This window comes from Gorilla gorilla, chromosome 2 (assembly GCF_029281585.2).
Source record: "Gorilla gorilla gorilla isolate KB3781 chromosome 2, NHGRI_mGorGor1-v2.1_pri, whole genome shotgun sequence".
NCBI lineage: Eukaryota > Metazoa > Chordata > Mammalia > Primates > Hominidae > Gorilla > Gorilla gorilla.
Genome location: NC_086017.1, coordinates 111,447,281 through 111,468,771, shown reverse-complemented (window position 1 = coordinate 111,468,771; position 21,491 = coordinate 111,447,281). Strand labels below are relative to the sequence as shown.

Genomic DNA, 21,491 nt, shown 5'->3' with positions numbered 1-21,491 from the left:
ATGGAGCGTGTTTGCAACTTCTGCTTATTAGACTATAGATTAACTCTCTTCCTCATTGTTCTTGTTCTGTAAATGACTAGGAGAGGCCAGATCTTTCCCCTTTCTAATGACTGATCTATGTTACAGATTAATTGCCTCCTTTTTTGTCCTGTACCTAACTCAGACCATTTAGCTCATGATTGTTACGTCTTCAGTGTAATTGTTACACCTTCAGTGTGGAATGTTAAATACACCTTTCCCAAAAGAAAAAGACCACCTCAGCTAATCAGATTACTATAACCATGCATTACTATAAGCCTTATATAGAAAGCCTTATATAGAAAGATGTTAAAACTCTCTTAAGCTTCCCTAAACTTTGTTTATATAAATGATCCCAAACTTATATACTTCAAAACATTGACTTCCATTTTTTGGAATTTGTGCTTCCCAGGCAGCTGTCCTTAAACTTTGCACTTGAATGAACTCTCTTTAAACTAGATTCTGACCTTTTTGATTATTTTGGGTTGACAAGGCCCACTATATTATGATCTAGTTCTTGGGCCTCCATGAGACCCCATATGCCTATTTACGATAAATCTCTATTTGGTCAAGATATTTGAGCGGGTGCCAGGCTAGCTGGAACAGAAATAAAAAAAGAAAAGTGAAATGTAAATGTACAGGTGGTCAGTGCTAGGGAGGCATTTTGCATGCCCAAAGTCAGATAAACCAGGGTAATTATGACCTTCAATATGAGATCAAAGGTCTAAGGTTACAGATCAGACTATGCAACCAATGTCTACAATGGTGAGGTCAGCCGGTCGCGGTGGCTCACGCCTATAACCCCAACAGTCTAGGAGGCCAAAGCGGGTGGATCACCTGAGGTCAGGAGTTCAAGATTAGCCTGATCAACACGGTGAAACCCTGTCTCTACCAAAAATACAAAAATTAGCTGGGCAGGGTTGTGTGTGCCTGTAATCCCAACTACTAGGGAGGCTGAGACAGGAGAATTGCTTGAACCTGGGAGGCAGAGGTTGTGGTGAGCTGAGATCTTGCCACTGTACTCCAGCCTGGGTGACAGAGCAAGACTCCGTCTCAAAAAAAAGGAAAAAAAAATGGTGAGGTGAAGTCCTAAACTCATTGATTGTACTATGATGCCCTCACCAGCAGAAACCCTACACCTCCAGAGCTCTGCCCACTTTGACAGAGTCAAAGAGTCTTTCTTGTCTGTCACTCTCCTCCCTTTTATTCTCACCCTCTCCTATACTATAGTATATACTATACTATAGAAAGGCAATTCGTAGCTGAGAGATACCAAGAGAAAACTGGAATGAAAGAAGGAAGAAGTCAAAGTGAAATGGATGACTAAGGCCTGATGTCTATCAGGGAACCCAGCATCTGGCCTAGGTTCAGAAGATAGAGTTTGGAAAGCAAATGTTGTCCTAAACAACAATTAATTTCCTTCTTGTGGAGAGATGACCTCTGTGGGAAGCTCATCAAGAGTATTCTCCTAAAGAGAGCTAAAGGGTTGTTGACCTGACCTTGGGGCTAGAGGCAGAGGAGGAAGCTTTATCTAAGTGAATGAAGGAAGGATCTGAATCCACAAGAGCTTATGCAAAAGATCACGTTGGTAGAAGATAAACTGATGGAACATTATTAGAAAATAATTGGACTAGAAATTCAGAGTGATAAAAGGAGAAATTGAGCATGCTTACACCATTTTAAGGTTCAATGTATCTTATACCTTAAATTTTTATTTATCCTTTAGCCACCTCCTTTAAAACTATTTGGATATTGCATAAAAATCACACAAAATTGTATTTTCCTTTATATATTAAGCCAGCAAAATTCATAATTGTTTATTTTTAGGAAAATGTTCCTATCTTTTTTGTGAACTGTGATGTTCAAATCCCACAACTTCTCTTTTCTCAGCTTTCTCACCAAAAACATTCATTCCTCCCGTCTAGCAAGACTCTGCAAACACAAAGCTTTCAGCTCTGAAGGGAGCCCACTCCGGCTCTTGGCCTCTCTGTTCACTGAACATAGACTCTGGACCCCATGGCCACTTCCTTCTCATATGTCAAGAAAAATGAGAGACATCCACATTCTCCATGAGAAGGGCCCAGACTCCTATTGAAATCTGAAGTCACAAAGTATGCCAGTAAAACTGTTCACTCAACCTCTACCACCACCTCTCAGAATTGTAATCTTTGAAGGCTCTATTTTGTGCCTTTGTGCTTTTTCTACTTTGAAAATTCAACGCTAAGTAGGTACTTGTCATAATCATTAGAAAACTAAGAACTACTTCTAGGAATTTCTCCTGAGGAAATAATGGGTCGTGTAAATAAAGATTATGTACCAGAATGCTAATTACTTAGAACATTAAAAGACTTCCAGCAATGTAAATGTCCAGCTGCTGAGCAGAGAACTGGTTCAATAAAAGTTTACGCTTATAATGCAGTAAACTAAAATTATGATGTAAATGTGTATATATTTATATAAAAGATGTTTATAGAAAAAAAGTTTGTAAGGTATTAAGTGACAAAAGCAAGTTATGAATCAATATAGTATGTAATATACATATACATACACACACACACACACACACACACACACACACACAGAGAGAGAGAAACAGAGGAAAGAAAACCTGGAATATATACCAACAGGTTAATAAAGATAAGATAATTTTTTAAATTTTGCTAAGCTACATATTTTCTTATTTTTCTACAATAAGCATGCATGCTGATGTAAGTTCTAAAAGGGTTTTGACAAGTGTACATAAGGTAAAAATACAGTGAATACCAACAAGGGGCCTCTATGAATAAAGTACATGAGTTTTAATACAAATATTCAACCAACAGTAATCCAGAACAGAGGAGGAAAAAAGAGAGAAAGCAGGTAGAGTTCTCTTTTTCTTTTTTTTCAACGTAGTGTTGGTCAGAAAGGGAGGAGGCAGAGAAACTCTAAGCAGACAAGGGTGGATCCCAGGGGGAAACCTTCATGCCAAAAGTAGTCTGAAACCCAGAGTGAGAACTTCAATCCCTGTTTACCCACTCTCTCCCATTGGTTGGTTCTTTCTGAATAATGTCTTTTTACGAATCAAATGTTGCCTTTTCCAAAACTACAGCCTGCCCCACTCCCCCATCCTGTGCCTAAAAAGACCCCAGACTCAGCTGGTAGGGAAGAGAAGTGGCTGGATGTCAGGAAGAGGTGTCTTGACTTCAGAGACAGTGAGAGGCAACCTGACTTCGAAGGAGAGAGGCTGAGAGGTGACTTGACTTCAGGGGAGAGCAACCTGCCCTTCCCACCCGCTTTCCAGCTCCCCTCTCCACTGAGAGCTGCCCTCATCACTTAATAAAATTCCCTGCATTTGCCATCCTTCAATTTGTCCAGGTGACCTAATTCTTCTTGGGCACTGGACAAGAATTTGGGACCCACCAAGTGCAGGTACCCAAAAAGGCTGTTACGCTGGCCCTTTGCCTTCACTGGTGGAGGGCAGCCACCCCATGTGACAAGGCAAAGGGCCCACTGGGCTGATAATGCAATGCTGTCCATGGATGGTGGAGCTAAGAGAGCATTGTAACACGCCCTCTGGGGCCTTGGGGTTGCAGGCACCCCTCTGGATGTTGCCGTGGGGCCTGCACAGAGTTTGCTCCTGCCAGTGGAGAAGTGACTGGCTGATTCCCACACTTGCTCATCTACACATTCCCTCCCACAAGGGGTTGAGTGGGGTGGGCTGAGTAAACAGAGCACCCCTATCACAAGTCCCACGAAGGGATCAAGAGGAAAGCTAAGGAAAATAATAAAAATATACCAGGGCCTTGGAAAGAGAGAAGTGAGGTGCAGCTTGGGGGATGGCAGTATGTCCTGCAAAGTGAGCTGTTCTCTGTAGCTCTATGTGTTGCAAAAGAATTTGGAAGAGGTCTTGCTGTGCATGGAAGTTGCCCCTTGGTCATGCCAAACTAAGGTGAGGAAAACAAGTTCTAATCTAAATCAGCCCAGTTACTCCCTATCTCCCAGGCCATGGCCAGCACCCCTGGATGCAGGAGGTAACATATACCACTCCATCTAGTAACTAAAGGTCAAGTGGAAAGTCACAGCTCTTATCTACATTCCAGAGGAATCAGTCAGTTACTGCATCCGTGAGAGAAATAAAGATATCTCTGTTAATACTTTAGCCTAGGAAAGTAAACAGCCCTTAGTCAAATTTTCTTTCCAAATTGAATTTGTGCTTACGTTGTAAGGGCATCATCATTAGCAGTAGCAGCAACTGTTTGAAAAGCATCTTCGCTGGCATCTAGGAGTTGACTCACTGTTACTACGGCAACTTTCTTTGCCTGCCAAAGAGAAGATACTGATCATCAGAGAAGCATATATCATACATTATCATCACCATCATTATCATCATGAATCATTGTAGTAGCAAGTGGCATCACTGATATGATAATGTAGAGGCAAGCATTTTACAAAATTAAAGGTTTATTCTTTGATCCACATAAGATGACAGAGAGAATCAAGATAAGGCAAAGTGAAAATATAAATTAAGGTAGTGAATTAGGAGGTTTAAGTCTCTGAATTCGACCTCATAGCAAGATCTTTCACAGACTCCCCAACAAACTCCAAGAACACAAAATCAAATGCTTGGATTCAAAAGCAGAAACAAAATAAGAAGAGTGCAGTATTCTGGTTGTTAAAAATTACAGCTCATAATACTTAGCATAACTAAGTTATACTTAGTATACCTGTTAGACTTAGTAAAATTATTTGTAGTTTTCTTTCAATCAATAACTCAGGAGTGTGTCAGAGAGATGATCTTTTGGCGTTTGATTACTATTTATCTTCCCTCTTTGGGAGTGTTGAAGCCCTTCTGCCTACTAGTTAATCCTTCCATTAATTCTACATTTGGAGGTCAATATTTTCTCTTTCAATTCCATTTTTATTAACTTGAATCCCACTTACTTTTTAGCAGGAAAAATATTTCAATTTTTTTTTCTGAAATAAAACATTTAAAGGGAATGGAAGAAAGGAGTAGCTATTTTCAGGGCATGCTGATATTCAACCTGTACACAAGGTGAGTCCATATTGGTGGTTTGTAGCCCTGTTTGATCACTATCCAGCTATACCGATTAGTAAATGTTGAATATACTTGTTTTCAAGTACCAGGGTTTAGCAAGTTAAAATATCAGGAATGTAAACTAGGCTTAAAGTTTTCAGAAAGCCAAGACTAAAATGTAAATATTCTTAATAGAAATGCATCGCAGTTTAAAAATCACATGTTCCAAATTAAATTCTTGAAACACTATTTACTTGGAATGCACTAGGGATGGTAAGGTCAAATGTAGTTGGTAAACATATTCATAAGGTGAAGTAGACTTATGCATTCCAGGACGTCCTAAAAGACTTAACGTGATAGCCAGGTGTGGTGGTGTGTGCCTGTAGTCCCAGCTGCTTGGGAGGCTGAGACCTGAGAATCACTTGAACCCCTGAATCCGGAAAGCAGAGGTTGCAGTGACTTGAGATCGTGCCACTGCACTCCAGCCTGGGTGACAGAATGAGACTCTGTCTCAAAAAAAAAGACAATACAATAATGATCATTATGAATATCCTAAAATAAAATATTTGGACAAGAGGCCCTTTTTTTTATATCTTTGAGCGTCTCTCAGGAGTGCTACGCAAAATGCCTTTAAGCAAACTAAACCATGCTCAAACCATATTGTGGAATAAGGAGTGGAATTCAGGACATCTCTCTTTATTTCCCAACACCCCCTCTAAAAATAAAAAAAAAAATTTTAAAAAAGCTTTGTGAGTTTTACCTCAGGTGAAGCATTTCTGGAAGTGTTGAATATCTGTCCAACCACTCGCGTAGCACTAGTGATGTTCTCAGCAGTTAATTTATTGGCATCAGATGTTAAAATCTGGACTTCAGAAGAAATGTTATTAAGTGGTGCTGTGACATCCTTTACCTGTTTTAAAAACCAGAAAAAAAAACCCTAGCTTTACACAATTATGTCCAAACACTTTGTAAGCAACTGCAGGTAAATAAGCTGGAATTTAGCTGAGCCTCAATCTCCTGAACACCATGTCCACTCAGTTTTCCACGTTTGCATCCTTCCTTGTGTAAAGGACAAAGTACATGCAGACCAGTGGTTTTCCCAGCCTTTCCTGTTTGACAGGATTGGTTAACTATAAGGGGCTGCCTTAGCTAGATTGGGGCTACTAGAGTGTATCCATGGGCCAGCGCTGGTTCACTGTGTGTTACAAAGGTCGTAGAGAGATAAGCACAGAAACTGAAAGCAATTGGTCAGAGATGTATATAGCAATTTTTTGCTGTTGAATCTAACAGTTCTAAAATTTTGGTTTGTATTTTATACATATTTTTTATTTCATTTTTCCAGTAATTTATTTTTATAGTATTTCACAAAAATATTGGTGTGCAATGGGTTCAAAATTTTTTGAACTGGCTTTTCAGCACTGGTAGTTTGGAAGGCACTGGCTGAGATGACCTCTCTAGGTGCCAGTTAGCCCCAGGGCTCTGTGTTGTGAGGCTAAAACATGCCAATCCATATTGTCATTGGTGAAGCTGGGTGTCCATGCGCGCGCACGTGTGTGTGTGTGTGTGTGTGTGTGTGTGTCTTGGTTTTCACTAGATGGCAGCATCATTTCACAAATTATACCAGTGTTATAGGCTATTCACACTTGGGTAAGTGTCAGAAACAATACCCAATCAGTAGACAGAAACAAATAACCCTAATTCAATTGCTAGATCCCTGCTATGTGCTAGGCACTCTGTTAGATGTTTACAGGTGTTATCACATTTAATAAGCAAAACAACTTTGTGAGTTGTGCACCCTCAGGAGAAGTTAGGGAGCTCAACCAAGTTTCACACAGCTTTGAAGTGGCAGAGCTAAGAACCAAACACTGGTTTGCCAGATTCCAAATTTAGCATCTTTCCTCAATCTGTGGGTTGGCACAACTTGTGTGGTTGGCAGCCACATCCACTCTCCAACTTCTGTCCCCACCCAACCCCTACCCTGCCCATCTGTGATTAGGGAGCCAGGGTAGTACAATGTGAACTTTAAAATAAAGAACAGCTCTATCACTTTTTAGCTGTGATCACTAGGCAAAATGCTTCACCTCTCAGAACCACATTTTCCTCATCTATAAAATGTGTACATTAATACCTATTTATGGTGTTATAAAAATTAAATATGATAAACTAATAAATACATTAATATTTGGCACAATATTTGGCATGCAGTAGGTGCTCAACAATTAGTAAGTGTTATTGGCTATAATTATTTATAATATGGGAATAACATTCAACTCACAGAAGTTTTATAAGGATTAAATGTGATAACATATGCAACATGCCAGGCACATGAAAGGCTGTACATAAAGGTTGGTTTCCTCTTCCTCCCCTTGCTTGTCCCCTAGTGTTAGCTCTTCCATGCATGTGCATTTGGGTACAACTTTGGTCAAAATAATTTAATCTGCATGAAAAAACATCTAGTTAGATGTACTTTCTATTTCACCTGCTCATAGATACTGCCCTGAGACCCGCATCAGGTTTGGAGTTTCCTGTTTCAAAGGGTCTTTGATAATAGTTTCTTTCTCTTCATTCTGGTCCAGTTACACCATCAAGAGGCTTTGCTTTGGTCTCAAATGTCAGGGATCTATATCCAGTCAAAACTTCTACAAAGATGAAGCCATTTTTAATGTGCTATTGATTATCGTTTGCTGAAATTTGATGAAACAACTGTCCTTTTTCACAAACAGATGTCAACTTTTAAAAATAAGAGTGGTGGCCAGGTGTGGTGGCTTACTTACTACACCTGTAATCCCTGCACTTCGGGAGGCTGAGGCAGGCGGATCACCTGTCGTCAGGAGTTCGAGACCAGCCTAGCCAACATGGCGAAACCCCGTCTCTATTAAAAATACAAAAATTAGTCGGGCATGGTGGTATGAGTAATCCCAGCTTACTCGGGAGGCTGACACAGGAGGATTGCTTCAACCTGGGAGGCAGAGGTTACAGTGAGCCGAGACGGTGCCATTGCACTGCAGCCTGGGTGACATGAGCAAAACTAGGTCTCAAAATAAATAAATAAATAGTAAGAGTGGCTTTAGTCACTAGTTTTTGTTATTACTAATTTGAGAGTTTTAAAAGAATTGATTTGACCATCAGGTATCTGAAGAACAGAAACTGCACAGAATCAGAACTTCTTCCAGTTGCCCATCAGTGAGTCATATGGCATACCTGCTTTTCCAGGGTTTCCAGATTTTCATTGCAATTTCCTATTGTCACTTTTTGTAATTCTATCTCTCCATATAGAGAGAGACTGCACAACCGGACTGCCATTGGATTGCCCGCTTTAATACAAAGAAATTTTTTATTAAAAATAAGTATTTATTAAAATTATTGCCTATTATTTTTAGGCAATAACTAATTTTTATTAAAAGTTATAATTTATTAAAAATTATTGCCTATTATTTTTAGGCAGATACCACTTATTGTCTTGATTTTTGAATCTGGACTTCAAAAGACCAGTTGACTATTTCCTTCCTTTGATGTCTTCAAGTAAGATTTACCTTTCGACAATAAAGTACATAATGGCTTTGAAGTGGATATGTTGAGAGAATGCTAGGCTGAGAGACTAGAAACAATATGAAAAATTCCTAATAGATATTGAATTATATGTTGATCTTGACTGCTTTATGCAAATCTGGATAACAGCTGAAAGGCAAAGAGTTCTGTTATATTCTATTATATTTATTAGATGTTTGGTTGCCTCTCAATAAATGTTTGCTGGGTCATTTGGTTTATTTCCTAGCATTATCACTTAAGCCTCCCTACCTCACTGCCTTCCTGTAGTTAATACTTAAGTAGTTGCTATAGAAAAAAATCATAATTAGAGGGACAGCTGACCAAAAGGTAGATTTTTCCTCAGGACCAGCTTTGGGCAGCTCCTTCTTGGGACAACAACTAGAAACACTGAAATTAGAGATTGCTTCAGTAATATGTAAAGCACAAAGTTGGAGTCACTCTTAATTTATATGATGGCTTCACCTCTACACCATGACATAATGAAAATTTCTAACATATTTATGGGCTATAAATAACTTTTAAGTGGACACATGTCAGATGCATCTTTTCCTCAATGTTACCTAAAAGTGCAAATATCCCCACTCAAAAATCATTGAAAAGTATTTTGATCATTTGGTATATAATATTGAGTAATTAGAAGCAATTATTAATATAAAACTAAAAGGAAAATTGCCAACAGTTAGAATCCAAATCTGTAAAATTATAGGCTCAATCTGAAATTTGAGGGTAAATATTATAAACATGTTTTTATAATAGGTGTTCAGAAAAGAAAAATTAATAACCGAATAAAAAATGTTGAGTATCTTGTCCCAAAGAATTAATATATATTAAACAAGTGTGATGACTCTTCATGGGTATGTTACTGACACTTTTACTCTTCCTAATTCAGTAGCACAGTTATGTTTTGTAAGTTGTATCTGTTTTATAAACCATTATGAAATATTTAGGATACACAAAACATGTAAAATCAAGACAATAGGTACCAATAGCATACCATATAGTATAGTATGGTATATATAGTATATATAGTGTCAACATGGTAGAAGTCCCTTTTACGCTGTGAGTAAAAAATTCAGGAGGACTTATAGATAGAGTAGCATCATGAATACTTGAGTAAGCATGACTGATATGGCATTTCAGGTATTTCTTTATAGCAATGCAAGAATGGACTAACACAATGATATATATGGGTGGAAGCAATTTGAATTCCACAAATCAAATACGGATATGCATAATTTCTCAAAATAATAAGATAAAAAGTAATTTAAAAAGAGCAATTCATTTAATTTATTTAGTGCTTCAGAGTTCCCTTGACACACACAAAAATAAATATCTAAATAAAATGTCACTTTCTCTTCAGGGCCATTGCTGGCAGTAGTTTTATCAAACATCTTTGTCAATGATCTAGAATTGGCTGTATTCTTGAGATATCTAGTTCCATAGGAAGTAGCGAATTACCTGCAGGAAGATGTGAGAAGTAGGACTGCTCAAATGCAAGTCAAGGCAAACAAGGGACAGGTAAAACATTAGTGGAAATTAAATGGCATAATAGGCTCTGGTTATCAGGATAGAATCTAGGAATTCCTAAAGCCTACACTCAGAAGACATTACCCAATGTGGCACTGAAATGAATCACCAAAATCTTGGATATTATCAGGGACCATATTAGAAATAGAAAATACTATTTACTCTTTCACTCTCTGAATGCCTCTATACAAGTAAGGTAGTCATGTTAAGAAAAGTAGAATGAAGCTAGAGAATGTTCCAAGATGGATAACTAAAATGACCAAAAAGGTGAAGGACTACCAACTATGAACAGACTTAACCATGCATCTCTACCTGGAAAGATGAAATCTGAAAATAGATATGATACAAGTCCATAATTTTGGCTGATTAGAACTTTTTTTAAAATTATATAACTAAAGGAGCAAATGTCAATTTAATTGAACTCCAGGAGAAAGCAAAAGCTGGAAAAATAAACCAATTAAGGAAAGATTCAGAGAAATTCACAAACAACTGATTCATATGAAACTGTTGGGAAATTTAAGATTTTGTGAGATACTACCTTAAGTTTTGAACATTAGCATCACGAAAGGGAGTTAAGTTCTTCCACAAAACCTTTCCTGATGCCCTTCAGGGACCTAACACTAGTAGGAGGTATGAGAGGTATGACTCAGCATAGTAATTCTTATGCGTAAATAGAGTAAATGTTTGGGAAAACACATACCATTTGGAGTATCCTTGCCACATATTTGCAAGGATGGTCCATATCTGCCCACTGGGATTCTGGCAAAAGTAAAACCCATATAGGTACTATTTTCACAAAAATTAGCTGTAATAAAGAGAAAAAATTCTTTATTATAAATCATACTTTAAAAAAATTGAAACCAGATAAAAGTCAAAGGTCAGAACCTATGCAGTGAAATTTGAAAGGCAATAGAAGGCTTATAGAACCCACTGGCCTGTGAGGAACTTCTATACTTTGCTATCTGGTTAAGTCATTGCCATTAGAATAACTAGTATGTTAGATAACAGGTTCCAGTTAAAATGTGCACAATATAAACCTGGGTAGAGAGGGAATGTGAGCTAGGATACTGTAACAGATTAGTTGGAATCTTCAGAACTAAAAATATAGAGCCTATAGTGGCCAACGGTACCATGAGGATGTGGGCAAAGCAAAAAGGCAAATTCATGGGGTCTGTGGGATATATTGACTGGTAGGAGTATAGGAAATGATAGCAGTGGATATCTAGGGCTCTGAACCCTAAGCAGACAGCATGAAGTGTACAGTGTTGGGAAGCACACTTCAAATTTAAAAATGGCCTTGAACTTTGATTCTGAGACACAATTGATTGAAATAAAACCACTAACTTAATAACAACTCTTCAAGGTAAAGGAAGAAAAGATAAAAATTTAATATAAGTATATATTCAGGAAGATACATCTTGATTTCAGAAAAGTTAAATATATTAGAGTAGTGATATTTGAAATGGTGTATTATGGCATATTACCAATTGAAAGGACCTGAGAGAATCATGTCATTCATTGCCCTGGATTAGTCATTGCAGCCAGGAAACACAACTGTGAGTTTGCAAAAAAACTTAGTAGCCAGGAAACAGATAAGGTGCATTGAATATACTGATAAATTGGCCAAGATGAAAACTCAACTTTTACTATTGAGCTGATAAACACATCCTAAAGCCATCATCATTATGTCCATTGTTTCTGTAACCATGAAGCTTCTAGAAGCTTCATTGCTATTCTTATTAACACAAGAGTGACGTAAACTTTACACTTTAGCATTATCCCAAGTAATTTACCAATTGTACATCTCAGTCCTTTCCACTCTTCTGTACAAATACATCTGCCATTTTCCCAGGTTCCACCATTCCTGCAGAACTCTGTAGGGGTGCTTGATGAGGAAGTAGATTTTCCTAAAGAAACAATAAATAACAGAATAGTCATGAACTGGCTGATTCATTTCTCCTTTCATGCCTGTGGCCACTTAATTTCTACACGTAAAACCACTGCTTTGAGTATCATTGCTGAGAAATATTCTTTGTAATATCATCATTAATAAAATATACACTGAGAATCTACACCAGATGTACAATGCTTATTAGATGCTATGGATACCAGAAAGACGTAGTTGAAAGACATAATACTTTGACCAAGGAGATTAGAATCCCCTGAGAAATCAGAAATTATACAGATGGTAAGTAGATAGATAGATAGATAGATAGATAGATAGATAGATAGATAGATAGATAGGGTCAACATGGAGGCTTATAAGTACAGTAAAAACACATAGGAGAGAGGTTGATGACAGTGGTAACCTAGCCAAGAAGACCCAGGAAGAGATAGTATGTGGACTGGATTTTAAAATTACATCTTGAAAAACCAGATGAAAATGGGTGACCCGAGTAGGCAGGATACAAAGTGCAAAAATCACAAAAACATGGAAAGTTCTGATGTGTCTAAGGAACAGAGAAGAATTTAACATCAGCATTGGTTCTATGTGGAACAACATCAGGACATAGATTCAATTGGAAGGGACTTTATAAACCAAACCAAGAAGATTTAATCTTGAAGGAACCTTAGAGGGGTCATAAAACAAAGGAGTAACATAATAAGGAATTATTTTTAGGAGGATAAGTGAAGGAGTATGGGAAATGACTGAGGCTAAGGGGCAAGGAAAACCAGTTAAGTGAGAACTAGAACTCAAGCAGTGACTCTAAGAAAGTTAGGTGTCACTAGATTCAGGAAGCATACCTGAGAAAGAATTGTTAGGATCTAATGACTAGTTATTTTGAGTTGGGGATAGCAGAGTTTCTAAATTGTAAAACAGAGTGAAAGGTGAACAAATTAAGTGGAAGAATACAGGGTTGTGTGCAGTGGCTCACACCTCTAATCCCAACACTTTGGGAGGCTGAGGTGGGTGGATCACTTGAGGTCAGGAGTTCGAGACCAGCCTGAGCAATATGGTGAAACCGCATCTCTACTAAAAATACAACAATTAGCCTGGTGTGGTGGTGCCTGCCTGTAGTCCCAGTTACTCGGGAGGCTGAGGCACGAGAATCACTTGAACCTGGGAGGCGGAGGTTGCAGTGAGTTGAGATCACACCACTGCACTCCAGCCTGGGTGACACAGTAATCTCAAAAAAAAAAAAAAAAAAAAACAAGTGGCAGAGTTCTAATTTCAATAATGATGGAATAGATTGTACCATATTAACCCTCTCATAGATAACAATTGTAATATATGCACAAACGTTTTAAAAAAAAAAACTACTTGAAGGCATTGGACAGCAATGAAAACCAGGCAGAAACTGAAAGGTATTCGAAGTCTCTATAGTATTTCCACTAAGGGCACTACCCAGTCTCTATGGCAGAAGTGGCTGAAACTTGATCAGAAAGCCAGTCTTAATGGGTTAAGGTATGACAGGAAACTCTTTGGGGCTATAAGAACAACTGGAAATTGAAGGTAGATATCCCAGAATAGAAGGAGCCATATAGAAAAGAAGCTCAAAGTGTGTGTAGAAATTACTCTCAAATCCAGGGAGAAAAAAGATTTAAAAAAATAAACAGAGCTTCAAGAATCTGTGGGACAATATCAACATATTGTCTAACATATAAGCAATTGGAGTCCTAGAAGGGGAAAAGAGAAGGAATAGGGAAGATAAAATATCAGAAGAAATCATGGTCAAAATTTCCCAAATTTTATTAAGAACTTCAGCTTATAGATCCAAGAGGCTCAGAAGAATCACAAGAAAAACAAATGCAAGAAAAACCATGCATAGACACTTCACAGTCAGTCAAACTGCTGAAACTCAAAGATAAGGAGAAAATCCTGAAAGTATCCAACTGCCAGCCCAGATAGTTTTACTCGTGAATTAGAAAAGAAATAATACCAATCTCATACAAACTCTTTTAGAAAATAAAGAAATGAAGAAACTTCCCAAATCATTTCATAATGTCAGGATAACCCTTATACCAAAATCTGACAAAGACATTACAAGAAAATAAAGTTACAGGCCAATAAATCACGTTTACACAGATGCCAAAAAAATCCTTTAAAAATAGCAGGAAGTCAAATCTCTCAACATATAAAACTAATAATACATCATGACCAAGTGAGATTTATCCCAGGGATGCAAGGTTAGGTTGGCAATCAATAGAAAATCAATGAATTTAATTAATCATATGATAGAATAAAGGAGAAAAACTTCACGATCATCTCAATAAATGCAGGAGACAAAAAGCATCTGACTTTTTTTAAACTGTCAGCAAAGGAGAAATAAAAGAGAACTTCTTCAAACTGATAAAATCACCTGTGAAGAACCTACTACAAATATCATACTTAACAGTGTAATATTGAATACTTTCTCTCCTAAGACTGACAAAAACACAGTTCAATATAATTGCTATAACCACTTCGATTCAACGTGGTGCTGAAGACGCTAGCAATGCAATACGCAGGAAAAAGAAACGAAAGTGTAAAATTAAGAAGGAATTGCAGATGATATCATCAAATATATAAAATGCTAAGATATCTCCAAAAAGTTACTATAATTAATAAGTGAATTTAGCAAGACTGCATGACATAAAATAAAGACATTTTCACATATTAGCAACAAACAATTGAAATATAAAAGCATAAATCATTTTCATTTAAAATAGCATCAAAAATTATAAAATTCTTGGAAATAAATCTAACAAAATTTACTTAACAAGATCTCATTGTTCAGATAATTTTTTTTTTTTTTTGACGGAGTCTTGCTCTGTTGCCTAGGCTGGAGTGCAGTGGCACAATCTCAGCTCACTGCAACCTCTGCCTCCCGGGTTCAAGCGATTCTTCTACCTCAGCCTCCTGAGTAGCTGGGACTATGGGCACATGCCACCATGCCCAGCTAATTTTTGTATTTGTAGTAGAGATGGGGTTTCACCATATTAGCTAGGCTGGTCTCGAACTCCTGACCTCATGATCCGCCCACCTTGGCCTCCCAAAGTGCTGGGATTACAGGCATGAGCCACCATGCCTGACCCTGTTCAAATAAATTTTAAAAGATCTAAATAAATGGAGATATATACCTTGTATGGATGGAAGATTCAAAGTTGCTAAGGTGTCTATTCTCCCCAAATTGATACAGTCAAAATCCATAAATGAAAGTTTTTTTATAGAAATTAACAAGCGGATTTAAAATATTTATGGAAATGCAAAACACTTAGAAAAGCCAAAAAGAAGAACACCTCTATGCAAATAAACTAGAAAATCTAGAAGAAATGGATAAATTCCTGGACACACACACCCTCACAAGACTAAAACAAGAAGCCAAATCCCTAAATAGGTTCTGAAACGAGTTCTGAAATTGAGGCAGTAATTACTAGCCTACCAACCAAAAAAAGCCCAGGACCACACGGATTCACAGAGCTGCATTCTACCAGAGATACCAAGAGGAGCTGGTACCATTCCTTGTGAAACTATTCCAAACAATTGAAAAAGAGGGACTCCTCCCTAGCTCATTTTATGAAGCCAGCATCATCCTGATAACAAAACCTGGCAAAGACACAAACACACAAAAGAAAACTTCAGGCTGATATCCCTGATGCACATCGATGCAAAAACCGAATCCAGCAGCACATCAAAAAGCTTATCCACCACGAACAAGTCGGCTTCATCCCTAGGATGCAATGCTGGTTCAACATATGCAAATCAATAAATGTAATCCATCACATAAACAGAACCAATGACAAAAACCACATGATCACCTCAATAGATGCAGACAAGGCCTTCAATAAAAATTCAACATCCCTTCATGCTAAAAACTCTCAATAAATTAGGTATTGATGGGACGTATCTCAAAATAATAAGAGCTGTTTATGATAAAACCACAGCCAATATCGTACTGAATGGGCAAAAACAGGCAGCATTTCCTTTGAAAACTGGCACAAGACAAGGATGCCCCCTCTCACCAACCCTATTCAACATAGTATTGGAAGTTCTGGCCAGGGCAATCAGGCAAGAGAAAGAAATAAAGGATATTCAAATAGGAAATCAAATTGTCTCTGTTTGCAAACAACATGATTCTATATTTAGAAAACCCCATCGTCTCAGTCCCAAAAATCCTTAAACTGATAAGCAACTTCAGCAAAGTCTCAGGATACAAAATCAGTGTGCAAAAATCACAAGCACTCCTATACATCAACAATAGACAAGCAGGGAGCCAAATTATGAGTGAACTCCCATCACAATTTCTACAAGAAGAATAAAATACCTAGGAATACAGCTAACAAGAGATGTGAAGAACCTCTTCCAGGAGAACTACAAACCACTGCTCAAGGAAATAAGAGAGGACACAAACAACTGGATAAACATTCCATCTTCATGGATAGGAAGAATCAATATCGTGAAAATGGCCATACTGCCAAGAGCAATTCATAGATTCAATTCTATTCCCATCAAACTGCCATTGACATTCTTCACAGAATTAGAAAAAACTACTTTAAATTCTATATGGAACCAAAAAAGACCCTGTATAGCCAAGACAATCCTAAGCAAAAGAACAAAGCTGGAGGCATCATGCTACCTGACTTCAAACTATATTACAAGGCTACAGTAACCAAAACAGCATGGTACTGGTGCCAAAACAGATATATAAACCAATGGAACAGAACAGAGACCTCAGAAATAACACCACACATCTACAACAATCTGATCTTCAACAACCTGGACAAAAACAAGCAATAGGGAAAGGATTCCCTATTTAATAAATAGTGCTGGGAAAGCTGGCTAGCCATATGCAGAAAACTGAAACTGGACCCCTTCCTGACTCCTTATACAAAAATTAACTCAAGATGGATTAAAGACTTTAATGTAAAACTTAAAACCATAAAAACCCTAGAAGAAAATCTAGGCAATACCATTCAGGACATAGGCATGTGCAAAGACTTCATGATGAAAACACCAAAAGCAATTGCAACAAAAGCCAAAATTGGCAAATGGGATCTAATTAAACTAAAGAGTTTCTGCACAGCAAAATAAACTGTTATCAGAATGAACAGGCAACCTACAGAATGGGAGAAATTTTCTGTAATCTCTTCATTGCAAAGGTCTAATATACAGAATCTACAAGGAACTTAAATTTACAAGAGAAAAACAAACAATCCTATCAAAAAGTGGGCAGAGGATATGAACAGACACTTCTCAAAAGAAGACATTTATGCAGCCAATAAACATATGAAAACAAGCTCAACTTCACACTGATCATTACAGAAATGCAAATCAAAACCGCAAAGAGATATCATTTCACACCAGTCAGAATGGTGATCATTAAAGAGTTAAGAAACAATATATGCTGGCAAGGCTGTGGAGAAATAGGAACGCTTTTACTCTGTTGGTGGGAGTGTAAATTAGTTCAACCATTCTGGAAGAAAGTGTGGCAATTCCTCAAGGATCTAGTACCAGAAATACCATTTGACCCACTAATCCAGTTAGTGGGTATATACTCATCATTCCACTATAAAGACAAATGCACCCGTATGTTTATTGCAGCACTATTTACAATAGCAAAGACATGGAACCAACCCAAATGTCCATCAATGATAGACTGGATAAAGAAAATTTGGTACATATACACCATGGAATACTATGCAGCCATAAAAAGGAATGAGATACTGTCCATTGCAGGGACATGGATGAAGCTGGAAGCCATCATTCTCAGCAAACTAACACAGGAACAGAAAACCAAACACCACATGTTCTCACTCATAAGTGGAAGTTGAACAATGAGAACACATGAACACAGGAAGGGGAACAACACACACCGGGGCCTGTTGGGGAGTAGGGGCAAGGGGAGGGAGAGCATTAAGACAAATAGCTAATCCATGTGGGGCTTAAAACCTACATGATAAGTCGATAGGTGCAGCAAACCACCAGCACACACGTATACCTATGTAACAAACCTACAAGGTCTGCACTCGTATCCTGCAACTTAAAGTAAAATAAAATTTTTTAAAAAAATTGGAAAAAAGAACAGATTTAGAAGGCTCACATTACTGAGGGTATGACAATAAAGCCAAAGCAATCAAGACAGGATGGAATCAGCATAAAGGTAGACAAATACATCAATGAAGTAGAACAAAAGGTTAGAAATAGATAAAACATATATGGTCCATTATCTTTTTAAAAAAGTACCAAGGCAATTTAATTAAGAAGGGAAAGTTTTTTCAACAAATGGTGCTAGACTAACTGAATAAAAAAATCACCCTCAAAACTCAATCTGAGGTGGACTGTAATCCAAAAATCAGAAAGCTAAAACTAAAATGCTTCTCAAAGAAAACATAGGAGAATACATTTGCAACTTTGGGCTAAAGATTGTTTTTTAAAGGACACAAAAGCACTAAGAATAACAAAAAAAAATTGATAATTAGCTTTAGTCAAATTAAAAACTCCTGTCATCAAAGGCACTGTTAAAATAAAAATAGGCCAGACACGGTGGCTCCTGCCTATAATCCCAGCATTTTGGGAGACCGAGATGATGGATTATCTGAGGTCAGGAGTTTGAGACCAGCCTGGCCAACCTGGTAAAACCCTGTCTCTATCAAAAAAAAAAAAAAACAAAAATTTTCCGGGCATAGTGATGCATGCCTGTAGTCCCAGCTGAGGCAGGAGGATGGCTTGAACCTGGGAGGCAGAAGTTGCAGTGAGCCAAGATCATGCCACTGCACTCCAACCTGGGCAACAGAGTGAGACTCCATCTCAAAAAAAAAGGAAAAAAAAGAAGATAAAAATGGAAGCCACAAACTGGGAGAAAATATTTGCGGTACATATATCTGACAAAGGAATTGTATCCAAAAGTGTAAATTAGAGTTGTAAATCTAATTGTAGATTAGAATTGCAATTTGTAAATTGTGAAGAATACACATTAATAATAAGAACCCAAGCAGCCCACTTTTTTTAAGTGGGCAAAAGACTGGAACAGACACTTAATAAAAGAAGATATATGGATGGGCAATAAACACGTGAAAAGACTCAGCATCTTAGTCATCAGAGAAATACAAATTAAAGCCACAGTTAAATATCATTTCACACCCCACTAGAATAGACAAATAGATTAATAGAATAGAATAGAGACTCCATAAATAGACCCATGCAAATACAGTCAACTGCTCCTCAACAAAGAAGCAAGGGAAATTCAATGGAGAGAGGATAGTCTTTTCAACAAATATTGCGGAAACAACTGGACAACCATAAGCAAAAAAAAAAAAAAAAAAAAAATGAATATAGAGATAGACTTTCATCTTTCACAAAAACTATCTCAAATGAATCATAGATCTAACGTAAAATGCAAAACTATAAAACTCTAGTACAGGGGTCCCCAGCCCCGGGTACCAGTCCATGGCCTATTAGGAACCAGGCCACACAGCAGGAGGTGAGCCATGGGCGAGTGAGTGTTATCTCCTGAGCTTAGCCTCCTGTCAGATTAGCAGCATTAGATTATCATAAGAGCACAAACCGTAACATGAACTATGCATGCAAGAGATGTAGGCTGCACGCTCGTTATGAGAGTCTAATACCCAATGATCTGAAGTGGAACAGTTTCATCTCGAAACCACTGGTGAATGAACATTGGCTTCAACTTTAGGTCACCAGCAGTATTAGCTGCTAACAAGAGAACCTGTCCTTTGAAGTTTGGAGCCAGATGTTTGTTGACTTCTCCTCTCTAGCTGTGAAAGTCCTAGATGGCATCTTCTTTCAATAGAAGGCTGTTTTATATGCTGAAAATCTGTTGTTTAGTGTAGTCATCTTCATCGATTATCTTATTTATATATTCTGAAAAACTTGCGGCAGCTTCTACATCAGCACTTGCTGCTTTCCTTTGCACTTTTATGTTATGCAGATGGCTTCTTTCATTAAACTTCATAAACCAATCTCTGCTAGATTCCAACTTTTCCTTTGTAGCTTTCTCAACTCTCTCAGCCTCCATAGAATTGAAACAAGTTAGAGCCTCGTTCTGGATTAGGCTTTAGCTTAAGGGAATGTTATAACTGGTTTGATCTTCCATCCAGATCACGCAAATTTTCTCCATATCAGCAAAAAGACTCTTCTATTTTCTTACCATTTGTGTGTTCACTGGAGTAGCATTTTTAATTTCCTTGAATAACTTTTCCTTTGCAATCACAATTTGGCTAACTGTTTGGCACAACATACTAGCTTTCTGCTTTTCTCAGCTTTCACATGCCTTTCTCACTAAATTTAATCATTTCTAGCTTTTGACTCCAAGTGAGAGACATGCAACTCTTCCTTTCACTCAAACACTTAGAGACCATTGTAGGATTATTAATTGGCCTAATTTCAATGATATTGTGTCTCGGGGAGTGCAGAGGCCTGAGAAGAGTATGAGAGTTGAGGGATTTGCCAGTCTGTAGAGCAGTCAGAACACATACAACATTTATTGATTATGTTTACCATCTTACATGGACGTGGTTCACGGCACCCAAAAACAATTGCAATAGTAACATCAAAGATCATGATCACAGATCACAGTAACAGAAATAATAATAATGAAAAGGTTTGACGTATTGTGAGAAATGTGACATATTGTGAGAAATGTGAGAAATGTGAGAAATTACCAAAATGTGACTGACACAGAGACATGAAGTGAGCACATGTTGTTGGAAAAATGGGACCAACAGACCTGCTTGACACAGAGTTGCCACAAAACTTCCAGTTGTAAAAAAAAAAATAATACCTATGATGTGCAATAAAGTGAAGTGCAATAAAACAAGGTGTGTCTGTATTGCATTTACTTTCTTCTGGATTCAATTTCTTGCTTTTTGATGTATACGATTTAATAATTCTTTCAGCCAGGGTCTGTGAGTGACAGATTCTCCAGTGTTTAGCTGAAAATGCTTTTATTTTTCTCTCACTGTTGATTGTCAGTTTGATAAGGTAGGAATTCTGGGTTGACAACACTTTGAAAATATTATTTTTCTAATTGAATACCCTTTATTTCCTTCTCCTGCCTGATTGCCCTGGCCAGAACTTCCAACACTATGTTGAATAGGAGTGGTGACAGAGGGCATCCCTGTCTTGTGCCAGTTTTCAAAGGGAATGCTTCCAGTTTTTGCCCACTCACTATGATGTTGGCTGTGGGTTTGTCATAGATAACTCTTATTATTTTGAGATACGTCCCATCGATACCTAATTTATTGAGAGTTTTTAGCATGAAGGGTTGTTGAATTTTGTCAAAGGCCTTTTCTGCATCTATTGAGATAATCATATAGTTTTTGTCATTGGTTCTGTTTATATGCTGGATTACATTTATTGATTTGTGTATGTTGAACCAGCCTTGCATCCCAGGGATGAAGCCCACTTGATCATGGTAGATAAGCTTTTTGATGTGCTGCTGGA

At 37.6% G+C, this 21,491-nt stretch overlaps 1 protein-coding gene across 2 annotated transcripts in view; it reads right to left on the bottom strand.

The window, feature by feature from the left end:
* The window catches only part of ADGRG7 (adhesion G protein-coupled receptor G7), a 92,244-nt gene that overhangs the window by 60,194 nt on the left and 10,559 nt on the right, over nt 1–21,491 (bottom strand). Inside the window, exons 2-6 of one of the 2 annotated variants that reach the window (XM_004035979.5) lie at nt 11,902–12,015; nt 10,809–10,913; nt 8,234–8,346; nt 5,793–5,942; nt 4,216–4,316 (exon numbers count right to left, since the gene is read on the bottom strand). In XM_004035979.5, the coding sequence (XP_004036027.2) occupies nt 4,216–4,316; nt 5,793–5,942; nt 8,234–8,346; nt 10,809–10,913; nt 11,902–12,015 (583 nt within the window). Of the gene's footprint in view, nt 1–4,215; nt 4,317–5,792; nt 5,943–8,233; nt 8,347–10,808; nt 10,914–11,901; nt 12,016–21,491 lie in introns of those variants that run through there. The other variant, XM_055383555.2, reaches the window with a different exon arrangement.